General features: G+C 46.2%; 1 protein-coding gene across 20 annotated transcripts in view; it reads right to left on the bottom strand.

The window, feature by feature from the left end:
* The window catches only part of TIAM2 (TIAM Rac1 associated GEF 2), a 325018-nt gene that overhangs the window by 34289 nt on the left and 269737 nt on the right, over positions 1 to 20992 (bottom strand). For 18 of the 20 annotated variants that reach the window (XM_045058261.1, XM_019831415.3, XM_045058262.1 and 15 more), the window contains one exon: positions 5930 to 6033. The exons of 1 other annotated variant lie outside the window; for it this stretch is intronic. In XM_045058261.1, coding sequence (XP_044914196.1) covers positions 5930 to 6033 — 104 coding nt within the window. Of the gene's footprint in view, positions 1 to 1781; positions 4207 to 5929; positions 6034 to 20992 lie in introns of those variants that run through there. One more of the 20 variants, XM_019831423.3, reaches the window with a different exon arrangement.

The raw sequence follows: 20992 nt of genomic DNA, 5'->3' as shown, positions 1-20992 counted from the left end.
GACCTAACATATACTATTTTGTTTAATCATTTGAAGCCTAGCACTCTGAGTAAGAAACACCAGCTCAAAGGTGGGCGGGCTTCGTCTTTGTGCAAGTGACAGACAGCTAAGAGGACCCAGCTGCCAAGCCCTTGGTTTCCAATTCTTTTCTATCTCCTAGCACAGCTCAACGGGATGTGACCACCCGACACTCGCTTCGGGAAGTCCGGGTAGCAGCTGAGATGGGCAAGTGGCGTGTTAGGCGCACAGAATGAGAGAGCATTCCGAACCCCGTACGTGCCTGAGACGCGGCAGGAAGGACCCCTTAGCCTAACAATCTCTCACGCGTGTGCCCGTGATGGTGCAGAATCCACTCAACAACACAGGGCTGGTGGCATTGTTATTTTTGCCCACAAGTGAGGACACAGAGGCAGAGAACGGTTGGGTCCCTTGCCCCGGGTCATGCAGCGGCACGGCCTGGTGGACCGGAATGTAGAGTCAGGTTTCCAACCATCGGGTCTGGCACCACTGCCTGCCTGGATTTATTCTCTGTGCAAGATGATCGTCTCCCCACTGGAGACCGTCAGACCCCAAGTCATTTTCGGGCACGATGGGCTTGCTTGGCAGATGCTATCGTTCTGTTCATTCACACGGGGATTATGTCAGGTAACGTGCATTTAGAAAGAGGTACGTTTAGTTCTTTAAAAAAGGTGATGATCATCCTAATCCACTGAACAGCCACCATGTAGAAAGACCACAACTTATAAATAAATTATACTTTAATTTCACTTTTTAACTAAAACATCTCTTCAAATAATGCAAGAGACTCAAAGGAAAGTAAGAAAGATGTACAACTTGAGAGTGCTAGAAAACAAATCATGTGTTGTCCAATAACCTTTTCCATTAGCCTCTCAGATAGGCAAGCTCCGAAAAGGAATTCATGCAAAAAACTCAAAAGGTTAAGCTAAGTGGGTGAGCAGGCCTTAAATATTAAATGCAAATTATGTTCCTGCTGCGTTGTGAAACCTAACCATTAGTGCATGTCCCTTTTTTCCCACCTTGCACAAATAAAAGGACACAATAGACCTTGAGCATTATTAAATTGCAAAGAGGACAACACAGTCATCACGCTGTGTATCTGCAGATTCCCAAATGCTCTCTGTTCTATCAACACAACGCCTACAAACTGCAAAAATAATCACTTCCAAAGCTGCACTAGGTGATTACATAAAATTCTTCTAAAAGGCTGGGGAAAAAAAATATATTTAATCAGGAATAACTAAAGTCAAAACTCCGCTTACCTCACAGAAAATGGTTTCAGTTTTGTGGATTTTCTTTTACAGCATGAAGTCCAATACGAGCAGTGTGCTTTGCTCCAAGGAAATCTCACAAAGCATAAAATTATTTACCATCCTTAAATTATTCCTGTCTCTTGTCAGGCGGATTTTACAGAGAAAATATGTGGAATTTCCGGGCTTTCTGACATGTTTCAAAAGGACAAAACTACTTCAGATATCCACTGAAAAACCCTTGCCACATAGGAACGAGAAGGGAAAAGTCGACGATGCCACGGAAACCCTAGAACCCTAAAGAAATTTCCGCATCCTTAGCTGTAAAGAGTGTTACAAGATTACAGTCAGGATCCCTTCTGGAAAGAAAGGCATGTCTGCTCATCCGCCTACCAATCTATAGACATGTTAGAGTAAAATCAACTTTCAAGACAGAGAAAAAGGAAAGCATGCAAGCGAGCCCACACTTGGATCAGAATCCACCCCCTGAGATCAAAGCCCTCGCTTACTTACACGCTGTGCATCGGAAGGTCAAGTTCAAAGAAACCTGCTCCCTCTGGGAGAAGCGATTGCATCTAAGGTCTGCCTGCCGTTGGGAAATGAGGAAGAGGCACGTTCTCTCCCTCTGCTCTCTCCCTCCCAAACTGTTGTTCCAAGTCACATTCGCAAGGACGTCCTAGCGCCACCAAGCTCTTCCTCCGAGGCAGCGCTGCTGGCTGGGAAAGCTCACCCCCCTCCTTCTAGATTCCCACCCCGTGCCCAGCCGTCCGGCTCTGGGCAGACGCCGGGTTAGGGCACACTCAGAGCCCCCGGAGCCGCAAAGTACCACAGTTTCAGAGTCAGCTCAGAGAGAGGGAAACGGAACACAGGCAGTATTTCCGCAGGGACTGCTTAACACACCTCAAGCTCCCAGAACAACCCAGAAACTCTCTCAACCCCCTCACCCAAAGAGAAACTGTTTATTCCTTTCAAAATCCAAACTATTACAATAGTGCAGGCTAATTGCTAACAATGCTAGGGGGGAAAAAAGGAGCCCCCACACGGGAGAGGTTGACGAGGGCACACAAAGAGCTGTGACAGTAATAGGCACCCTTGAAGAGAAAGAAGGCAATCAATTATGAACCATTTGTAGAAATTGTGGGGCTGTCAAAAGCCCCACTTACAGCTGTGCTTCATCAAGCCAGGCTGCACTCGCTTTTCAAGGGAAATTATTCCTTATTTCAAGGTCTAGAATAGTATTAGTAAAATATCCCAAACAACTCGGGTTCAACCAGGGTCTAATCTGAAAAGAAGTTAATGACCCCTGAGAAGACTCGAGGGGCCAGAGTGGGAAGCCAGGGAGGCAGAGGCTGGTCTCCTCTCTGGAGAATGACCACCTCCCATGGGCACTCATGGGACAGGCCTGGGCCACGCCCAAAAGATCCACACCCAATATGTGGACACACATCGCAGAACTCTAAAACCACCACTGGAAAACAGAAAAAGACTGCTTTCAGACATAACCTGATGTTCCCAGGGGGCTGAAAATATGAATACAGAAGACGGTGTCTTTTAGTTCTCAAATTCCAAACTTTCTTTTCACTAATACACATCACAATGGTTACTTTTGATGGTCACCTGAGGGACAAAGAACGTGTGAACTAAGGAACTGCCAGGCATTTCACTAGGACTGTTGAGAAATGTACTGAAATCCATCGTTACAGACCGGTAGAGGGGCTTCAGATCTGACAAAGGAAAGATGATGGTTACTCCAGGCTTGAAAGCCATTGACAGCAAGGCTCCCCACGATCATGTTCTTTCGATATTGTTTTCTTCTGCGTTCTTCGCTTTCTCCTTTAACCACGTTAGCAATGACAACCAACCTCAGATAGCTCCAGTTTCAGGCTGAACCACAGCTTTCCTCCTTTTCCTAAAATTTCTACCTAACGTGCCGATGTTCATTTGGTAAACGCTCTGTTTAGCTGTGACCGGCGTTGTTAACTGACAGAGTTGGGAATAGCCTCCACGCGGGTAACTTTTGCGTATTTATGTTATGGAATCTTAAAATAAAATTCGAAAGAAGAACTTAATTTCCTTCTTAAGAACTTGAATATGGAACTCAAGTAGACTGCAACAGAGAGGAAATCATTATCCCTCGTGGTGTTAAGTGATTTCCCCCAAGCTGCCACACTGTGCCAGCACCCCTCAGGCACACTTACCCTAAATAGACAGCCTAGCTTCTAAAGTTTTTCAGAAATATTTGGGTTGTGTGTGTGTGTGTGTGTGTGTGTGTGTGTGTGTGTCTGTTTATTTACAAATTTTAGCCAAAGCGATCGAAACACTTCCAATTGGTGCTCTGGGGGGCATTACTTAAAAAAAAATAATAACTTAGCTATAATTTTGGGTTCCCAAAAGTAAACAACTCACTAGAGACAGAACAGAGACCTACGACTAAAAATGTGGACAATTTCAGGCTAGTAGAAGAAACTGCATCCTGGGGGCACAGCCAGACCAGAACAGGCACCTGAGTGTTTTATGGGAGGAATCGGAAAGAAGAGAGACTTCAAAGGAGGTGAATCAGGAATGGGGGCCCAGTGCAAGGAGGGTGAGAGGAAGAAGAGGTGGGAGGTGAGAGCCCATCACCTGAAGCGGGCAGGCTCCAACCTGACTCCCTTTTCCACAGTGACCATCACCAAAGGGTGTGCCACATGGCCGCTCCCCAAAGGGACTGGCCCTAGCAGTATTAGTCTAACTGAGCAGACCGTACAGAAGTTTTATTTTGATACTTGTCATAGCTTATACAGCTCTGTTCTTATTTCACATGTAAGACAAAAGCAAGAATTTGAAAAGAGGGTTATGTCAAAATCAACTAAAACTGGACTACGTATTAAAACAGATCATGTCAATTAGACCACTTCTGAAAGGAGGTCTATGAACAATTGAAAACGTAGGAGGGGCGCCTGGGTGGCTCGGCCGGTTAAGCATCCGACTCTTGATTTCTACTCAGGTCATGATCCCAGGGTTGTGAGACTGAGCCTCAGCATACGGTCTACTTAAGGTTCTGTCTCTCCCTCTTCCTCTGCTCCTCCCCTGTGCACACGTGCGCACGCGTGCGCGCGCGCTCTCTCTCTCTCTCTCTCTCTCTCTCTCTCTCTCTCTCACACACACACACACACACACACACACACACACACACACAAATGTAGGAAAGGCATGGAATATAACAAGTGTCAGCGAGGATACAGAGAAATTAGAACCCTCATACATGGTGCCCGTCAGTGTCACGGAAAATGGTGCAGCCCTGAAGAACACAGGTGGGCTGTTCCTCAAAAGGCTAAACAGAATGACCAGGTGACCTAGCAATTCCACTCCTAGATGTATATCCAAAAGAACTGAAAACAAGGATTCAGACAGATATTTGTATACCAATCTTCACTGCAGCATTATTCATAAGAGTCAAACAGTGGAAACAAGCCACATGTTTACCAACAGATGAACAAATACACAAAATGCAGCATTTACGACAATGGAATATAATTCAGCCTTCAAAAGAAGTGAAATTCTGACACCTGTTACAACACGATGAACTTGAAAACATGCTAAGTGAAATAAACCAGACACAAAAGGACAAATAATGTATGGTCACACTTATACGAGGGACTTAGAACAGGCAAATGATGCAGGAAATGAAATAGAGGCAGCGTGGGGTCAGGGGTGGCGGTGGGGGGTGTGGAAGCTGTGAATGGGAGTTATGGTCTGATGGGTGCAGAGTTTCTGTTTGGCCTGATGCGAAAGTTCTGAAATGGGTAATGGTAATGGCTGCCCCATATTGTGACCTTATGTAAGTAACACCACTGCAGTGTGCACTTAAAAATGGTTAAAATAAGGGTATCTGGGTGGCCCAGTTGGTTAAGCATCCATCCAACTTCAGCTCAGGTCATGATCTCATAGTTGATCAGTTCAAGCCCCACATCGGGCTCCATGCTGACAGCTCAGAGCCTGGAGCCTGCTTGAGATTCTGTGTCTCCCTCTCTCTCTGCCCCTCTCCCATTCACTCTCTGTCTCTCAAAAATAAACATTAAAAATGGTTAAAATACAAAAATTTATGCTTATATATATATTTTACCACAACAAAGTGACAACATTACAAAAATAATTTATCTTTGGCCAAAAAAAAAAAAAAAAGTAGGAAAGAAATGAGACTCATTAAACATGACTTTCAGAAAGCCTGAGCTTAGGTTTCCTTTGTCAGTCTGTCCTAACGTACTTCACTTCGACTAAATAAGGAAACTATTGGGGCGCCTGGGTGGTGCAGTCGGTTAAGCGTCCGACTTCAGCCAGGTCACGATCTCGCGGTCCGGGAGTTCGAGCCCCGCGTCGGGCTCTGGGCTGATGGCTCGGAACCTGGAGCCTGTTTCCGATTCTGTGTCTCCCTCTCTCTCTCTGCCCCTCCCCCGTTCATGCTCTGTCTCTCTCTGTCCCAAAAATAAATAAACGTTGAAAAAAAAAATTTTTTTTAAATAAATAAGGAAACTATTTCCCTTAAGGCAAAAACAGATGTTTGTTTCCGGTGGTGGACCTGGGGATCGGATAACCCTATGTTGTTTCCCCACCTCAGGTGGAGGTGGGAATTCACCCTTGTCGGCCGGGTCCCTCTTTTAAGATTTGGGACAGCATCTTACCCCGAACGTCTGCCCCGTTTTCTCCCCGTGGGGAACCTGGGCCAGGGCACCATCAGTCTGACTCCTTTTCAGGCCACTTGTGATGTCAGGGACGTTGCTGAAATCTGCATAGAAAGTGACAAAACACACATAAAAGTGAGTTGGCCCTTTGCAGAGAATAATAACGGCTGGTGTAAGGGTTCAGATAAACAAAGAGATGAAAGGAAAAAGCAACCAACAGCCTAGCGGGCGGCGCACAGCCGTGAGCCTTAACGACACAAGCTGGTCTTCTGAAACGGACCTGGGCTGTCACTAACGAAGCAGCAACATCTCCTGCCACTTTCAGTCAAAGGTGACCAATGACCAATCAAAACAGTGACTTAGGGGCACCTGGGTGACCTTGTCAGTTGAGCGTCCGACTTCGGTTCAGGTCGTGATCCTGCCGTGAGTTCGTGAGTTCGAGCCGTGCATCGGGCTCAATGCTGTCAGCACAGAGCCTGCTTCGGATCCTGTGCTGCTCTCTCTGCCCCTCCCCAATATGCTCTCTCAAAAATAAAGAACCATTAAAAAAAAAACAAAAAAACAGTGACTTAAATGCCTTGTCACTCTGCCGATTTCTGTGTAAACAGTACTTCACTAAGCCCTGACCTTGAGTAATTTATTTGGACCAAAAATCAAACACCAGTGATCATTGTTGGCACTTCCCTATTTTTGGCAAAGTGAGGGCAAAATCACCAGGACTATCTTGGGAAACCAATGATACAGTAACACAGACTCTTATTACACCCCAAAACTTGCTCATTTGAAAGCTTAATTCTTCTTTTTCTGACATCAATTTTATCCTGAATTGAAAGTCCCATAAGGAATAGTAAAACTTTGTCAACTTGCAGAGTGATGATTAGGAAGTAATATCAAAGGTAAGGAGAGCTTGCACTTTTCCAACCTACAGCCATACACGCCTGCCAAGCCCAATTCTTTCCAATGGCTCTCAAATTAACAAATTTAAGAAGGACAGAGAGACTAGTCTTTGTCAAAATAGAACACAGGTTTCTATTCTAACTCTTGTATTTGGTAGATTGTCCCCTCAAACAGGTGAAGCCAGATGGTTTCTGATCCCAGCTACAACAAGATGTCACTGATCTTAAACCTGTCTGAGGTGATCTAGCCTGACCAGGCATAGATAGATGTTGACAAAGAAACCATCCAGCATGATGGGAGCCAGGACACTCGTCTCTAGGAGATCTTTGGAAGCTATGGGAGCCCTAGAAAATTGGTGAAACTCATGCATAGGAATGCTGGTCCATGATCCATGCTGATATAACCAGCCAGTACACAGGCACTTGCTTCTAAGACAAGAGGAGACCTAAAGAAAACATCTGAACGGTCTACAGAATTCTGGAGCTCTAATTTCTTCTTCCTTTTACCTCTTCCAAAATTCCAACCCTACCCAGAAAAGCAGCAGATAGTTCAAGTCACACTTATTTTTGGAGTCAGTTAGCCTGGAGAAGGCAGTGCTGATCACAGATGCAGGAGACATCCCTGGGAAAATTTCAGGCAGCAGTGACAGGTGGGGATGCTCGGGTTTGCTTCTTCCAGGCCCCTAACACCAAACCGCAGAGGCAGTCCAGGCACCAGCAGGCAGACTGCATGGGAAGATTGGTCCCTGAGCCAAAAGGAGCCCAAAGTTCCTCCCTCACTGCCTCGTTATGCTGCTGTGTGCACCTGTGTTTTAAGGGAGACCAACCGACAAGAACCACAAAAAACAGCCAGTGTTCCTGGTGTATTTAGCACAAACGCACCTTTTCATCCATCCGTTCAACATTCCCTTTTTGAGCACTTCCTGTTTCCCAGGCACTGTGCTAGGTGCTAGGGATACAAAAATGAAGGAGACGCGATCACTATGCTTAAGGTGAGCTTCCAGCCCTGGAGGAGGTGATGCGTTACACGTGATATGAGAAAAGTCCACACGGTGGGGACAGTCAGAAAGTTAATTCTGCAAAAGACCCTGAAAGATTTAATAGCAAAGGAAACTCTGCGTAAGCAGAGTCTTTAAATCTCGGAGGTATCTATTTGTCCTTAAGGCTGATCATGACCAGTGAGCAGTGGGGAGAGAGGGTTCCAGGAGCAGCAGGCAGCTGAGTAAAGGCAAATCATAGGAAGAGCCCAGCACCGTGTGGAAATGTGTTGAGCGTGACTGCAGTGGAGAAGGGGGGAGGGTGCCCTGTGACAGAGGGGTCGACAGAGGGCAAGCCTTTGGGAGAACAACAGTTAGAAAGTCACAGCCACACTACAGGTACGAGGTAGAAAGACCCAAATGAACTCAGTATTCGATAGAGGAAGAGCAAAGAAAAGAAGCAGACACAGAAATCTGAGCAGGTAGACCCCACGGGTGTCCTCTTTGCTGCCTGTCTCATCTAAGGAGATCTGGAAAGGAGATAGCACAGGACCTGGTTTTATGCCTCAGGTGACAGGATGGATGGGCAACAGGAAGGGTCGGAGTAGAACTCATGAGCTTAGCTGTGGCAGTTCTGAGTCTGAGATGCATGTGGGCCGTCCAGTGGGAGACGGTCAGGAGTCCGGCCGTCCAGGAAAGTCCACATGGGAATGTGGGTCTGGAGTCGTCAGGTTGTAGCCGGCAGCGAAGCTACGGGCAGAGCGAGGCATGAAGGAGACCAAGGAGAGAACCCCAGTGAGGCCAATCAGAGCGTGTGGGGGAAAAGAGGCCCTCAGAGGACACACCTCTCTTCATTCAGAAATAACAGAGGAGCGTAAGGAGACTAAGAAGGAGCAACGTGACAGAAGCCGTACGGTGTAACAGCACCTTAGCGAGGCAAGAGGATCGGGTCGCCATTACTGCTGCCTTTACCTCGTAAATAAGGAGTGTCAGCATCTCCAAAGAGTTGTATCAAGGACAAGAATGAGGACAAAATCAAGACGTTTATTCATGACGAAGAGGTCTAGAGCACCTGCTACGTAGCAGGTATGTCCTGAGTGCTGGGGGTACAAAGATGAAGGAGACCTCGAGTCCCCCGAAGATCTCAGACGTGGCACGGGCATAAGGAGCCTGGAGGAGCCAGACGGATGCTGGGGAAAATGACACGGCTGGTGTCAAAAGTGGGTGTCAAGTGAATTCTGAGTCATCTGTTCAACATATTCACAAAACTTCAGAACTGAAACACTGAACGCTCCTGAAGCTTTGCCCCTCTCACAAAGGCAAAACGGTTACCTGGGAACAGAACACCGGCTACCCTTTCTGAGGTCAAAACTCCGCCCACCTCAGGAAACAAGGCTTTGCTGTGCATCGGTGAGGCTCCCCTATCACCCTTGGTCCCCTTTAACCTCAGAGAGCCATTGGGTACATCTTAGATCCTCTGTGAGGCACGAGCGCAGACAGACTGGATCTCGGGAACCAACTCCCACTGAGGCTGGCCCCAGGGATCTGAGCCGTGGAAGCAGTTCCGGATGGCTCCCGAGTAAGACGGGAAGCCTCAGAGCTGTTACACCACCTAAATTTCACAGAGGCGGGATGGTATCCGGGCAGAAATCGAGTCTCTGCGGTGACCGACTCCTGTCCCTACCCACCGGCAACGCACCGATGCTGTCCTGGACACAAGGCACAGGGGAAACCAAACTGGAGGGCCCACAGGTTCGGACCCCAGCTTGGGGAGCCTCAAGTTTCGCCAAGACCTGTATCCCCATAAAAACTAGTGTGCCCTTGGTGTTCGAGAGGAGAAATGAGAACAAAGTAAGCCTTGGGAGAAGAGCAGACCGGGCTCTTCAAAAAAGAAAAAACAAAAAAAGCACAGGCCAGTAAAATGCGAATGCTTACTTACAAAGCTGTTTTAAACAGGCGCCGCACTGACATCCTGTCCTAGGTGCCAAGTGCCTACGTGTAGCCCACTTATAGTCCGCCCACGTCCTGAGCACCAGCTGCCAAAGTGAGTAAATATATCCTTCCCGTCCCAAGCGGAAAACTGGCCTCTCACCTTGGGACAGCCTCCTGGTGTGGCTGTACTCGCCAGGACACGTGTTAGGGCACTTTTCCCCTAAAACAGTAGGCATGTGCCTCCCGCCCTGCTCATGCTCAGCACACTCCAATTCGGAAGTTCAGACCTGCTCCGGAAATCTCGGGCGGCCAAGATGATTATAAATGATGAAAAATAGCAAAATCATAAATTCAACTCAAGATCTCTATTTGTATCTGGTAAATACACCCTATCTCTCTCATCTTATTCGTCGTGGAAATTAACGATTTGGGGTGAGGGCAGGCCACGTGACACATCTAACATGCAACACGACGGACAGGGCCTTCGACACGGCGTGTGCGCGACAGAGCTGCAACCAGCCGGGCCATACGTTTGGACCTGCTCGTTCCATTTAGGTCCTCCCTCATCGGATGGCTGCTGAGCTCTGCACACCCCCTGGGTACCGGGTACTACGTCAAGTGCCGTGCGTGAGACCAGCCTCAGACATCTCCCTCCTCCAAAAACAAACGTATCTCACGAGTGACGACACACGAGGCAGGCTCTCCTGGAAGGTGACCGACCGTCCCCGCCCTCCCGTTCCCTATGGCCAACCAAGGAAACGTAAGGGTCCAGGTGGGAGACATCTAATAACCCAGTGTCTTCCTGTCCTGTGTGGCAACAGAGACCCTGCTGGTACCACCGTCAGCCAAGCAGCTGGGAATCCCAAGCCCTTTACAACCACAGAGCCAAAACTGTGTTCAAGTATCATCCTGGGGATCAACTTAAAAACAGAAACGTCAGGACACGCTAATGTTAAGGTTGCCTTGCCCACACAGCTGGTAGCGTGAATTCAAATCCAACGTAGCCCAGCTAATAGGCAGGAGGGCGGGCTTTGCCGTTTATTTCCCCCATGGCCACAGGAAGCGCCAGGCCATACGGGTGCTGATGCGGCAGGCACGTGGAGTGGGAAGTCTGTGGGACTGGATGCCACTGGGAAGCCTGGGAAGGGCTCGGGCTCATGGCGGTGTCCCCGCCGGTCTCCCGTCTGCCGCTACCACTCAGGAACTCTCACTGTGCTTGCTCAGCAGGCAGCCTGGACGTCTGGTTCACCGCGCCGGGCCGTCTCATAAACCTGGTCTTGCCGGCTGCCTGCTCCTCCTTACTCAACTAGGCGGAGCAAGGGAAGAGACAGGAAGTTGTTCCCAGTCCCAGGACAGCCACCCAGGTGGCAGAGCCACCAGGCAGCTTCTGGCTGCGAGGAGGGCGGGCGAGGCACACTGCCCGCAGTAGCCAGGAGTGGCCTCCAGAGGACGGAAAACTGGCCCCTGGGAAAGAATGATCCAGAACCCCCCATGGCAAAGGCTGGGAATGCCACTTGCGTTCTTAGAAAGAGCCACTATTTGAGACACTGAGCTAAAACTGCAAGATGATAGCAAACCCCGAGGCTCCAAACAAGAAACCAGAATGTTTTCACCTGTGAGCTACAATCAGACGTTTTGGATAAACTGATGGCGGTAGTCCTACCATCAGGGAACATGCTTCTGGTTTGTGGGCTAAGAATTCGTTAGAAGTACACTAAAAGAGGAGGCAACGAGAATGGAAATCATTTTTAAACGATGCTTTCTCGTGCTTTGAAGCACGCACTGTGGTGCAGCTTCTCCGTTATCACCACATCCAAAGCCCCTCTTTCAATACTATCCTGAAATAACAACATTCATACATAATATAAACTACCTCAACAGGCAGTTTCACAAAAAGCAATATCATGCCCTAATGGTAACACAAGGAGGAAAAAAAAAAATGGAAAGGAATTTGCCATTTTTAAAAATGTGTGTTTCCATATGAAAATGCTTGGTTGCAACCACTCTAGAAGCCTGTCCAGCATCCGCACTGCAAAGAATCACAGTGAGTATCTCTGCTTCATCACAGACCCAAGCCAGTGCAGTGCGCCTTGGTGGATTCAAATGCATAAGAGGTGCTGCCATCAGTGATCGGATTTTCCAAATCGATCAAAGCTTTTGGCCAAGCTCTGACCAAATAAAGGACAAACTTCCCTTGGTTTACTGGTCTGCTGCATTTCTAGAAATTTCCAAGTAGCCTACAGATGTGGGGTAATAAATACTCTGCGTTCATTTGTAAAATGAAGCCAGTTCTTGGCTCAGCTAATTACACAAGTATTTCACCTACACGAATATCCCGGGGAAAAATTCTGCAGTGTGAGAAATTCACTCGAACATGCAGGACATCCAGCAACCACGTCCCCCGACCACTAAATGCTATGTTCCTTCCATTCATTAGGAAAACCAAAACGAATCCCTAAACTTCCAAAATGTCACTGATGGGCAGTGCGCCCGCCCCTGCCGAGAACCATCTCTGCTTCTCCCTGTTGCCAGGTCTATAACCTCATCTCTGTGAAGGTCCGTGACATCAGAGGAGGCAAAATGCACCACAGGCACGCAGCTGAGAGCAGGTGCAATGGTAATATTAGCTCCCTTGCTTCCTGAAGAAAAATGAAATATGCTTAATAAGGCAATTAAAAAGACAGTACCGTGTTCAGATAAATAATGTGGCATATTTAACTGGGACTCTCATCTTAGGCTCAAAAATGTTTCAGTTGATGAATCATTAACCCGTAGCCGCCCCCCCCCCCGCCTCTGAGGTGGAAACAATAGAAAGATAATATTCTATGAAGATGAGTGAAAAAAAATCTAGAAAATAATATCAAAGAATTTACAAGTAAATAATAAATGGTTTTATTACGTTTGTAACTACATTATCCCCAGTGGCATTACAGTTGTACGTCTTTGACTTTTAATAATTTTACACCCACTTACATTCAGAGAACGTAGTTTGTGGGATTTATGTTCTTAATCTACTCAATCTATTCAATTTCTGTTTAATTTCTCAGAATTTCTACCATGTAAGTCCACAAATGAACAGCTTATAGAAAATCTATAAATTTTAGACCTGAAGAGAATCTTAGAAATTACCCAACTGAATTCCTTCACCTTATGGATCTCGTGTTTTCTCCAAGCTTCACCCACTGTTGTAAAATTCTGCGTTAGTGCCCACAACACACAGTTTCTCACAGAGCCAGGAGCACACTGGACACTGAGTTTCTTTGCACAGAAAAGCTTAAAATCTCTCAACTTTTAAGGTTGAATGTGCAGACCTTGTATGGCATTATTTTTAATTAACTCAGACTTCCCTAAATTTTACGCATGCTTTTACTTAAAATGCAGTGATTCGTGACACTTTTCATTAATGGCGTGTGCTGTACTCCGTCATCTAGGCAAATACGACTCATCATCGGTCAGTGAAACAGAATGAAAATAAAACCATTTAATTGAAAGAGACGGACTCTTTATTCAACGAGAGAAAACAACTCTGAGTTGACTGCATTCCAAGGCCAGTCAAGGCCTCCTGCACCATTAACAAAGACATCACCAGCGACACTATGGACTTCTGACACAGACGAAAATTGATCAACTTTTCTCAAGATATCTGGGACTCTACATTTCATTATTGTTACTATTCCTGTGTCAAGAAAAAAAATCAAAGCATCTGTCTGAATGTCACTGTTAAGCTGGCAAAGAAGTAAATTCTATCACAGCACAAATACCATGCCAAAAAATGTAAATTTCATAAATCTTCCAAATCCATTTCACTTGAGGTCACATTCCAATTGGTGATGTTCCTGACAATGCCAAGGTCTCTGGTGATCAACAGAGAAGTAAATACTGATAGGAAATGTTTCTTCACAGGAGGCTGCCCTGATTTGAGTCAATTATCTTATTATAACTACCCCCAACACCTGAGAGAACCTTTAAAGGAACAGGAAAACGGCAGCTGTTTTCAGGGCAGGAATGGGTTGCAGGCCACCGCCAGGCCAAATAATGGAGGAGAGCCTTCCGAGAAGGGGCAAGAAGGGAAGCAGGTATACCCACATCCTCATTTTCTAGGCAGGCTATGGTTGTGACAGAGGCACGCACGCAACCCAAGGAAAGAAGGCAAAGGGCCTCGCATCGTACCTTATCAGGGTCCCTAATGAAAACCAGTCAATGGTAAGAGGGATCTCCAGCTAAGGTTTCGGTTCTACAAGAAACTGGTATCCGCCAGAGCTAGGGAGACCCCCAGATGCCGCACTTAATCACACCACAAATACACACCGCTGTATTTCAGACACTTAAGAATTTGAATAAAGTAGAAGTTAAGTTCAAAACCCTTCCAAACTACTTAGGTGTACTTAAGGCCCCCGAAAGGAAACTTCTAACAAGAGTATGCCCACGATTCTATTAGGGGATGTGCTACAGGAGAAAGGACACCTAAGGAACACCTTCCAGGAAGGGCTACTGCCCAGTGGGACTGCGAGAGGGTAAGACAGAGTACCCATTCAGCCATAAAGGGGAATCCGTGACTGCCTCATGCTACAACATGGACGAACCTAGAAAACGTCATGCTAAATGAAAGCAGTCAGGTACAGCAGGCCACATGGCATGCGACTCCACTTACGTGAAGTAGCCGAAACAGGCACATCCACAGAAAGAGAATGGATTAGTGGCTGTCAGGGGCTGGGGGGAGGGGCAGTGGGGGTGGCTGCTGATGGGCCCACGGTTTCTTCTGGAGATGACAAAAATATTCTGGAATTAGTGGTGATGGCTGCACAACTCCATGAATATACTGAAAACTACTGATGTGTACACTTTAAACGTGAATTTTTTGTACGTAAATACTTATTTTTTTTCAAAAAAGAAGGTAAGACTGTTAATGTGGATTTTACAGGAGAGAAATTAGAGTTCAAGTCCACTGTGTGAGTGCCAAGGAACTACACAAAATATACAGTCACTTTACTGAAAGGGTCACGAAAATCAGTGTGAATTATTAAAAAAGACATTAAGAATGATGACAGTGAAACTATTACTGAACAAGTGACCTTCCCCTAAAGTGAGAAAGCACCAAACACAAGGCAGTCTGCTCCAAATCGCCATCCCAGCCTTCAGATAAGAATACAGATAATACGGAGGGTCATTACCAATTCGGTTAACACCTGGATTTGTTTTACTGCAGCACATGTTATCACTAGGTTTCAGTCTCCGTAGGTATGTTAATAGACAAATATTTAAAAGGAGGGGTGCCTGGGTGGCTCAGGTCATGATCTCACAGTTTGTGAGTTCAAGTCCTGTGTCGGGCTCTGTGCTGACAGCTTGGAGCCTGGAGCCTGCTTCAGATTCTGTGTCTCCCTCTCTCTCAGCCCTTCCCCCACTCATACTGTTTCTCAAAAATGAACAAACGTTAAAAAAAACTTAAGGAAAAAAAGGAGTTAAAAGCCTTTCCCCTACCTAGACGGAGAAACACGAAGATACACTTCTCTCCCTACCACTGATCATGACCTTGTCCAAGTTACCAGCAGTTTAATGTGTCTCTGTGCCTTGATTTACCCAGCTGTGAAAATGGTAATAACACATCTCTGCTCCATCAGGGTGATGTAAGGGGTAATTAATGCTTTTAAACTTCTTTGGGATCTTTAGATTCAAGTCAGCCTATCATTACGAACCCTTAACAAACACCTTCTCTGTGGCAGTCAAAACCTGATGCTATTTAAAGAGGTGATGAGGTTTGTTGCGAAACCAAAATGGAATGCTTGATCAATTACTTTGCTTTTTTCACTTCGCAAGCTTTTGTCAGAAATGCACATTCCCGTGTCATTTCAATTGGTGCTTTATGCCTATTAAATAACTGAGTTTCTGAGAAAAACAAAACAAAATAAAACACTAAATTGTTTTGTCCGATCCTTCATTTTAAGAGTTGAGAAAACTGGAGTTAGAGTAACCCACCCAAGGTCAAGCCCAAGGTTGGAGCTACAATCCAGATCCCCTCACTGCAGATCCAATCTTGCAGACATGTTACTACCCCCATATTCATCTTGAAACACATCTCACTATCCACATGAACCTACAGTGGTGACACAGACTGTTCCCTCTTAGTTGTGGTTTGGGTTTATCTGCCAAAAGAATCGTATGTCAAGGGTACCAATCAGCCCCTGGAAGTTACAGAGCAGCACAGACCAGGGTAGAAGCCATTCTTCTGAGATAAGCAGTCAAACTCGTTGCAGCTGGGGCATATGGTTCAGCGAACAGCATCATGGGCCATCCCAGAGCCCCTCAGACATGTGTGCAGATGAGCAGAGACTTGAACTCTGAGAAAGTCCCAGCATGCCTCCCTTGCAGTCAAATTTGTAAGGAGGAAAACTGGGAGGCTTCGAGGAATGCTCCAGGATTCTTTTTATCCCCCAGAACCCACTCTCAGGAACACCTCCTTTACTTCACATTAAGAGACTCCTATGAACCTTACTTTCACTTAATAGATATTTGAGGGACACACCTGCTGTTCCCAAGAATCGTGCTGGCTTCCATGTCTTAATCTTGGTATTCATCAAGGTCTCTGTTTCTCAAGGGATTTTCAAGCTAGTAGATAAATTACATTAGGTACACAGTGATACTACAAGGCAATAAGTCATAACTGCCATATCAGAAAGACCAAGTTCAAAAGAGGAAGAGTCCGCAATCCCCCAAGGTGACGTGTGGGCAGCCCCCTACTTCTCACAGAATACAATCCCAAAAGCGTGAAGACTGAGTTTGTGGGTTCTGTGAAGACTTGTATTCCCAGAGATCTTAACAAATTATAACATGTCTGTTCATAGTCACCGGCCACATACCTTAATCTTCTGCTTCCCCAGTGAACACATACTGACCTACTGGAGATTAAAGGACATCCGTGTGGCACTACGGGCTCCCTGGCTGGGGCACACCTGATGACTGGCATTTCTGGGGCACAGGTATTAAGCTTATGAAACCTAGGCTTCTTATCAGCATTTTTCAGCCTTTTCCCCCTCGTTTCTATAACATCTGAATGACACAATTCAACAGACATTCAAATAACGTTGCTAACACTACTATGCAAAAGTGCTTCCACTTCACAGAAGCGTGACAGGGTCATTTACCAACTGAAACACTAAAGTCAGAATTAAATTCCCCGATGACAATCTAGGAGTAATTAGCGTTGGGAAGGTAAATGTAAAAAAGCTGAGAACAGCCATGTTTAGAAGCTTCTCAGTGCTTCCCTGGAAATTCCAGATTCTATAGGAAGCCTGTTGAGAGATTTGGGAGGAAGGAGCATTCTGCACACTGTTCTACGCGGTCCCGCGTCTGCCCGCTCTCCAGGGGTGGCTGGTCAGGCCTCCGCACAAAGGACACAAAATAATTCTTCTAACAATTTCTCGTGTTTCTTTCCAAGTAACTTTTCCCAGAGCTACTCACAAGTCATAAAATTGGATAATGTGAACTTGGTCACATTTTCTCTTAACGTGTTAAAAGATGTCATGGGAACGAACAATTTATAAACAGATAATCAGAGCTGAGAACCGTAGGATCAGAAATAAATTTATAAGATGTAACCAATCACAACCCAACTGGGTCAGAGGAAAAGAATTTGCTGCACTATTTCAAACTTCATCGTTTTCTCTTATAAAGGAACATGTTTTTGCCCCTATACTATGCCTGAAAACCTTTAAAGTAGGCAAGATGTCATTCAAATCTCCTCCCCCCTTCCCCTTATGTTGCTAGTTTTGATGAATTTTGTGGAATTTTATATATGACCTTTCAGTATAAGTCATTTTAAAGCCATTTTGGAAGCAGGTGGAATATTCACTATAAACATAGAGGCTTAACACAAGGTGTTCCAAAGTAAAGTCCTGGTCTTCCCCCAAAACCACTCTATCGACAGCTTCCCCATCTTGGGTGATGGCAACTCCTCGCTAACAGTCGCTCAAGGTCAAACCTGGGAGTCACCCTTGCTTCCTCTCCTTCCTGGACACCCACACCCAATCTCTGAGCAAGTTCTGTTGTCTGTACCTCCACTGCCGCCACTGTGAGCAAAGGCTCCATCGTGTCCCACCTGGATCGCTACAAAAGCCTCAACCCACCCTTGGCCTCGGACAGCCTGTTCTCAATAGTCAGTGATCCTTTTAAAATCCTGGTCAGATGATGTCACGTGTCTGCTCAAAACATGGACAGCCCCTCCTATTCTTCAGACTCTGAACTGGGCAAGTCCTCCCTGATCCTGCCTCACATGTCCTCTTGGGCCTCACCTCCCCAGTCCCCTTTCTCTTACCCAGGGACGCTGGGCTATTTGCCTTCAACGTGCCACTTACATCCCCATCCTGGGGCACCTGTGGTTGTTCCTCCACCTGGAAAGCTTTGCTTCCAGATGCCCCCAAGGCTCCATCTTCACCTCCAAGCCTGTTCCAATGCCTCCGTCTCACCGACAACGACTCGTGCCCTATTTACAACTGCAACCTGCCCCCATCTCTACTCCTGGTCCCGCCTCCCCTGATCTATTTGTTTTCCATCACACTTATCACCTGTTCGTACACGATATAACCTACTTACGTTTACTGCTTATATCCATTTCCACACACTGAAATATAAGCTCCATGTGCTCAAGGAGTTTTTACCTGTTGTGTTCACTGCTGTATCTCCAGCACTTCTAAAACAGCGCCTGACACAGAACAGGCAGCCACCAAATTTATTTGTTCAATGAATAAATTAAAGCAAAGTTAAAAAAAGAGACCCCAGGTTTCTCCACTTGGCCTCGGACACTCTCATGAGTAAGGAGTACTCACCGCGGTAGGGGGGTAGAAAACGGCAAGTCTCACATCATGGACAACTTTTGTGTTTGAATTCAGGATCAAAATTAAAATCAAGCATCATGGTTCACTTGCCAACTTCATGGAAAAATGTTTTTTCAAAGTCAAATTCTTTCCGCCACAAACTCGGCCTCCTGAACAAAGCCATGATTCCCTTCCTAGCTACGAGGTGTATTTTCTGCACTTTAAGCCACATTTTAAGATATAATGTTAAGTATTAGCATCTTGTTGAAAAATCAGTATTGGAAATGCAAGACCTTCGAGGGTTTTGTTTTGTTTTGTTTGTTTTATTTTTGAGAGAGAGAAAGACAGAACACGAGCAGGGGAGGGGCAGAAAAAGAGGGAGACACAGAATCCCAAGCAGGCTCCAGGCTCTGAGCTGTCAGCACAGAGCCTGATGCGGGGCTCGAACTCTGAACCGTGAGATCATGACCTGAGCCGAAGTCGGACACTTAACCGACCGAGCCACCCAGGCGCCCCATTTTTTAAAAATTTTTTAAAGCTTAAAGTCCTGTCATTCCTATATCCTTGATTCATTCATTCCTATGATTGAGCAAAATATTTATTGAGTGGCTCCTCTTACGTGTCTGGTGACTTACTAGTGATAAAATACAAAAGACCCTGTGCTGAGGAAGGACAATGACGTGTGCCAACCTAAGTGGAGGGAAGCCCGGGGACTGTCTCGCCACCACAGTGCCCCCCACTCCTCAACCCCATCCCGGCCTGGCCCACACCTGTATCATTTCTCAGCTGGACCATCAGCAGCTTCAGTGCACCTGCCCTCCCCTCCCCCGGCTCCTCGTCACCAGGCCTTCCCTGCCTGACACACAAGACCCTTTGTGACCTGGCCTTCACCAGTCTTATCTTCTCCACCTCCCCCGTTCATACGTTACTGTCCAAAAACCGTGAATGACTCCCGCATCTGCCACAGCCAGACCCTGACCCCCACCCTCTGCCACTTCTCTGTACCCAGAATGCACTGCTTTCTTCAGGTTTAACACAAGTGAGACCCTCCCTCAGAAGTGGCCCTGAGAACCTAGAACATGAGTTATCACTGCCCCTTATGTACACTAACAGCCCTTCTCAGAGTGTAGTCTGTAGACTCCTGGGGGGTCACTGAGACCCTTGCAAATGGTCTGCAAGTTCAAGATGATTTTCATAAAAATGCCGTCATCTGCCTTTTTCTGAGGACATCTGCAGTGGCGGCACAGGACAGTCATGGGTGGACCTTCTAGTGGCACAGCACACGTCAGAGCAGCGGCAACAACCGTACTGGTCACCACTGACGCCGTTGCCCCATGCTTACATCAGGGAACACGCCAGCGTCCATTAAGAATGTTCTGGGGTGCCTGGATGGCTAAGTCAGTTAAACATTCGACTCCTGGTTTCCGTTCAGGTCATGATCTCACAGTTCGTGCCCCTCCCCTGCTTGCACTCTCTCTCTGCCTCAAAAATAAATAAACAAACAAAAAATGTCCTCAATGAAGCAGAACAAAATGGCTGATTTTACTAAAACTCAACACTTGGGAACACGTTTGGGAAGTATCCATATGGCTCTCTGCCATGGCTGTTCCAAGAAAATGCACTCACACCACTGGGTTGCAAGCTGAACTAGTTGCATTTTTTGTTTGTTTTCTATAAAACTATGTTTACTCAAAAAAAAAAATAACTGACAAAATATTTTCTTTAAAATGAACAAAGTGAGGGCACCTGAGTGGCTAAGTCAGTTAAGTGTCCAACTCCTGATTTTGGCTCAGGTCATAATCTCATAGTTGTGAGATGGAGCCCCATGTGGAGTTCCACAACGAGCATGGAGTCTACTTAAGATCCCCTCTCTCTCTCCCCCCCCCACCCTGCCCCGCCTTTCCCCCACCTGCACACAAGTGCTCTCTCAATAAGTAAATAAATAAAATGAGGAGCACCTGGGTGGCTCAGTTGGTTAAGCATCTGACTTTGGCTCAGGTCATGATCTCACAATTTGTGGGTTCAAGCCCGTATTGGGCTCTGTGCTGACAGCTCAGAGCCTGGAGCCTGCTTTGGATTCTCTCTCTCTCTCTCTCTCTCTCTCTCTCTCTCTCTCTCTCTCAGCCCATCCCCCCCTCACACCCTGTGTCTCTTAAAAATGAATAAACATTAAAAAAAATTGTTTTATATAAATAAAATGAAAAAAAAAAGAGCCTATCACTTCCAAGAAAAAACATGACTATTATAGATAGAACTCCAACTTTCTAGCAAAACTTCAAATCTGGGAAAACTTGTGTTTACCACTGTGACCTTGATAGCTTTCCAATACATCAAGGCTTTTCCACAGGAAACTGGTGGTGATATTAATGTGATTTTAATGTTGTACAGTGAAATGTCCATATTTGAAAGACCTAAATAACCTAGCAACCTAATATTTTCCAAGTAGCTACT

The sequence above is a fragment of the Felis catus genome, chromosome B2 (assembly GCF_018350175.1).
Source record: "Felis catus isolate Fca126 chromosome B2, F.catus_Fca126_mat1.0, whole genome shotgun sequence".
NCBI classification, from domain to species: domain Eukaryota; kingdom Metazoa; phylum Chordata; class Mammalia; order Carnivora; family Felidae; genus Felis; species Felis catus.
Note: the sequence above shows the minus strand (reverse complement) of the source record. Positions and strands in the feature narration are given on the sequence as shown.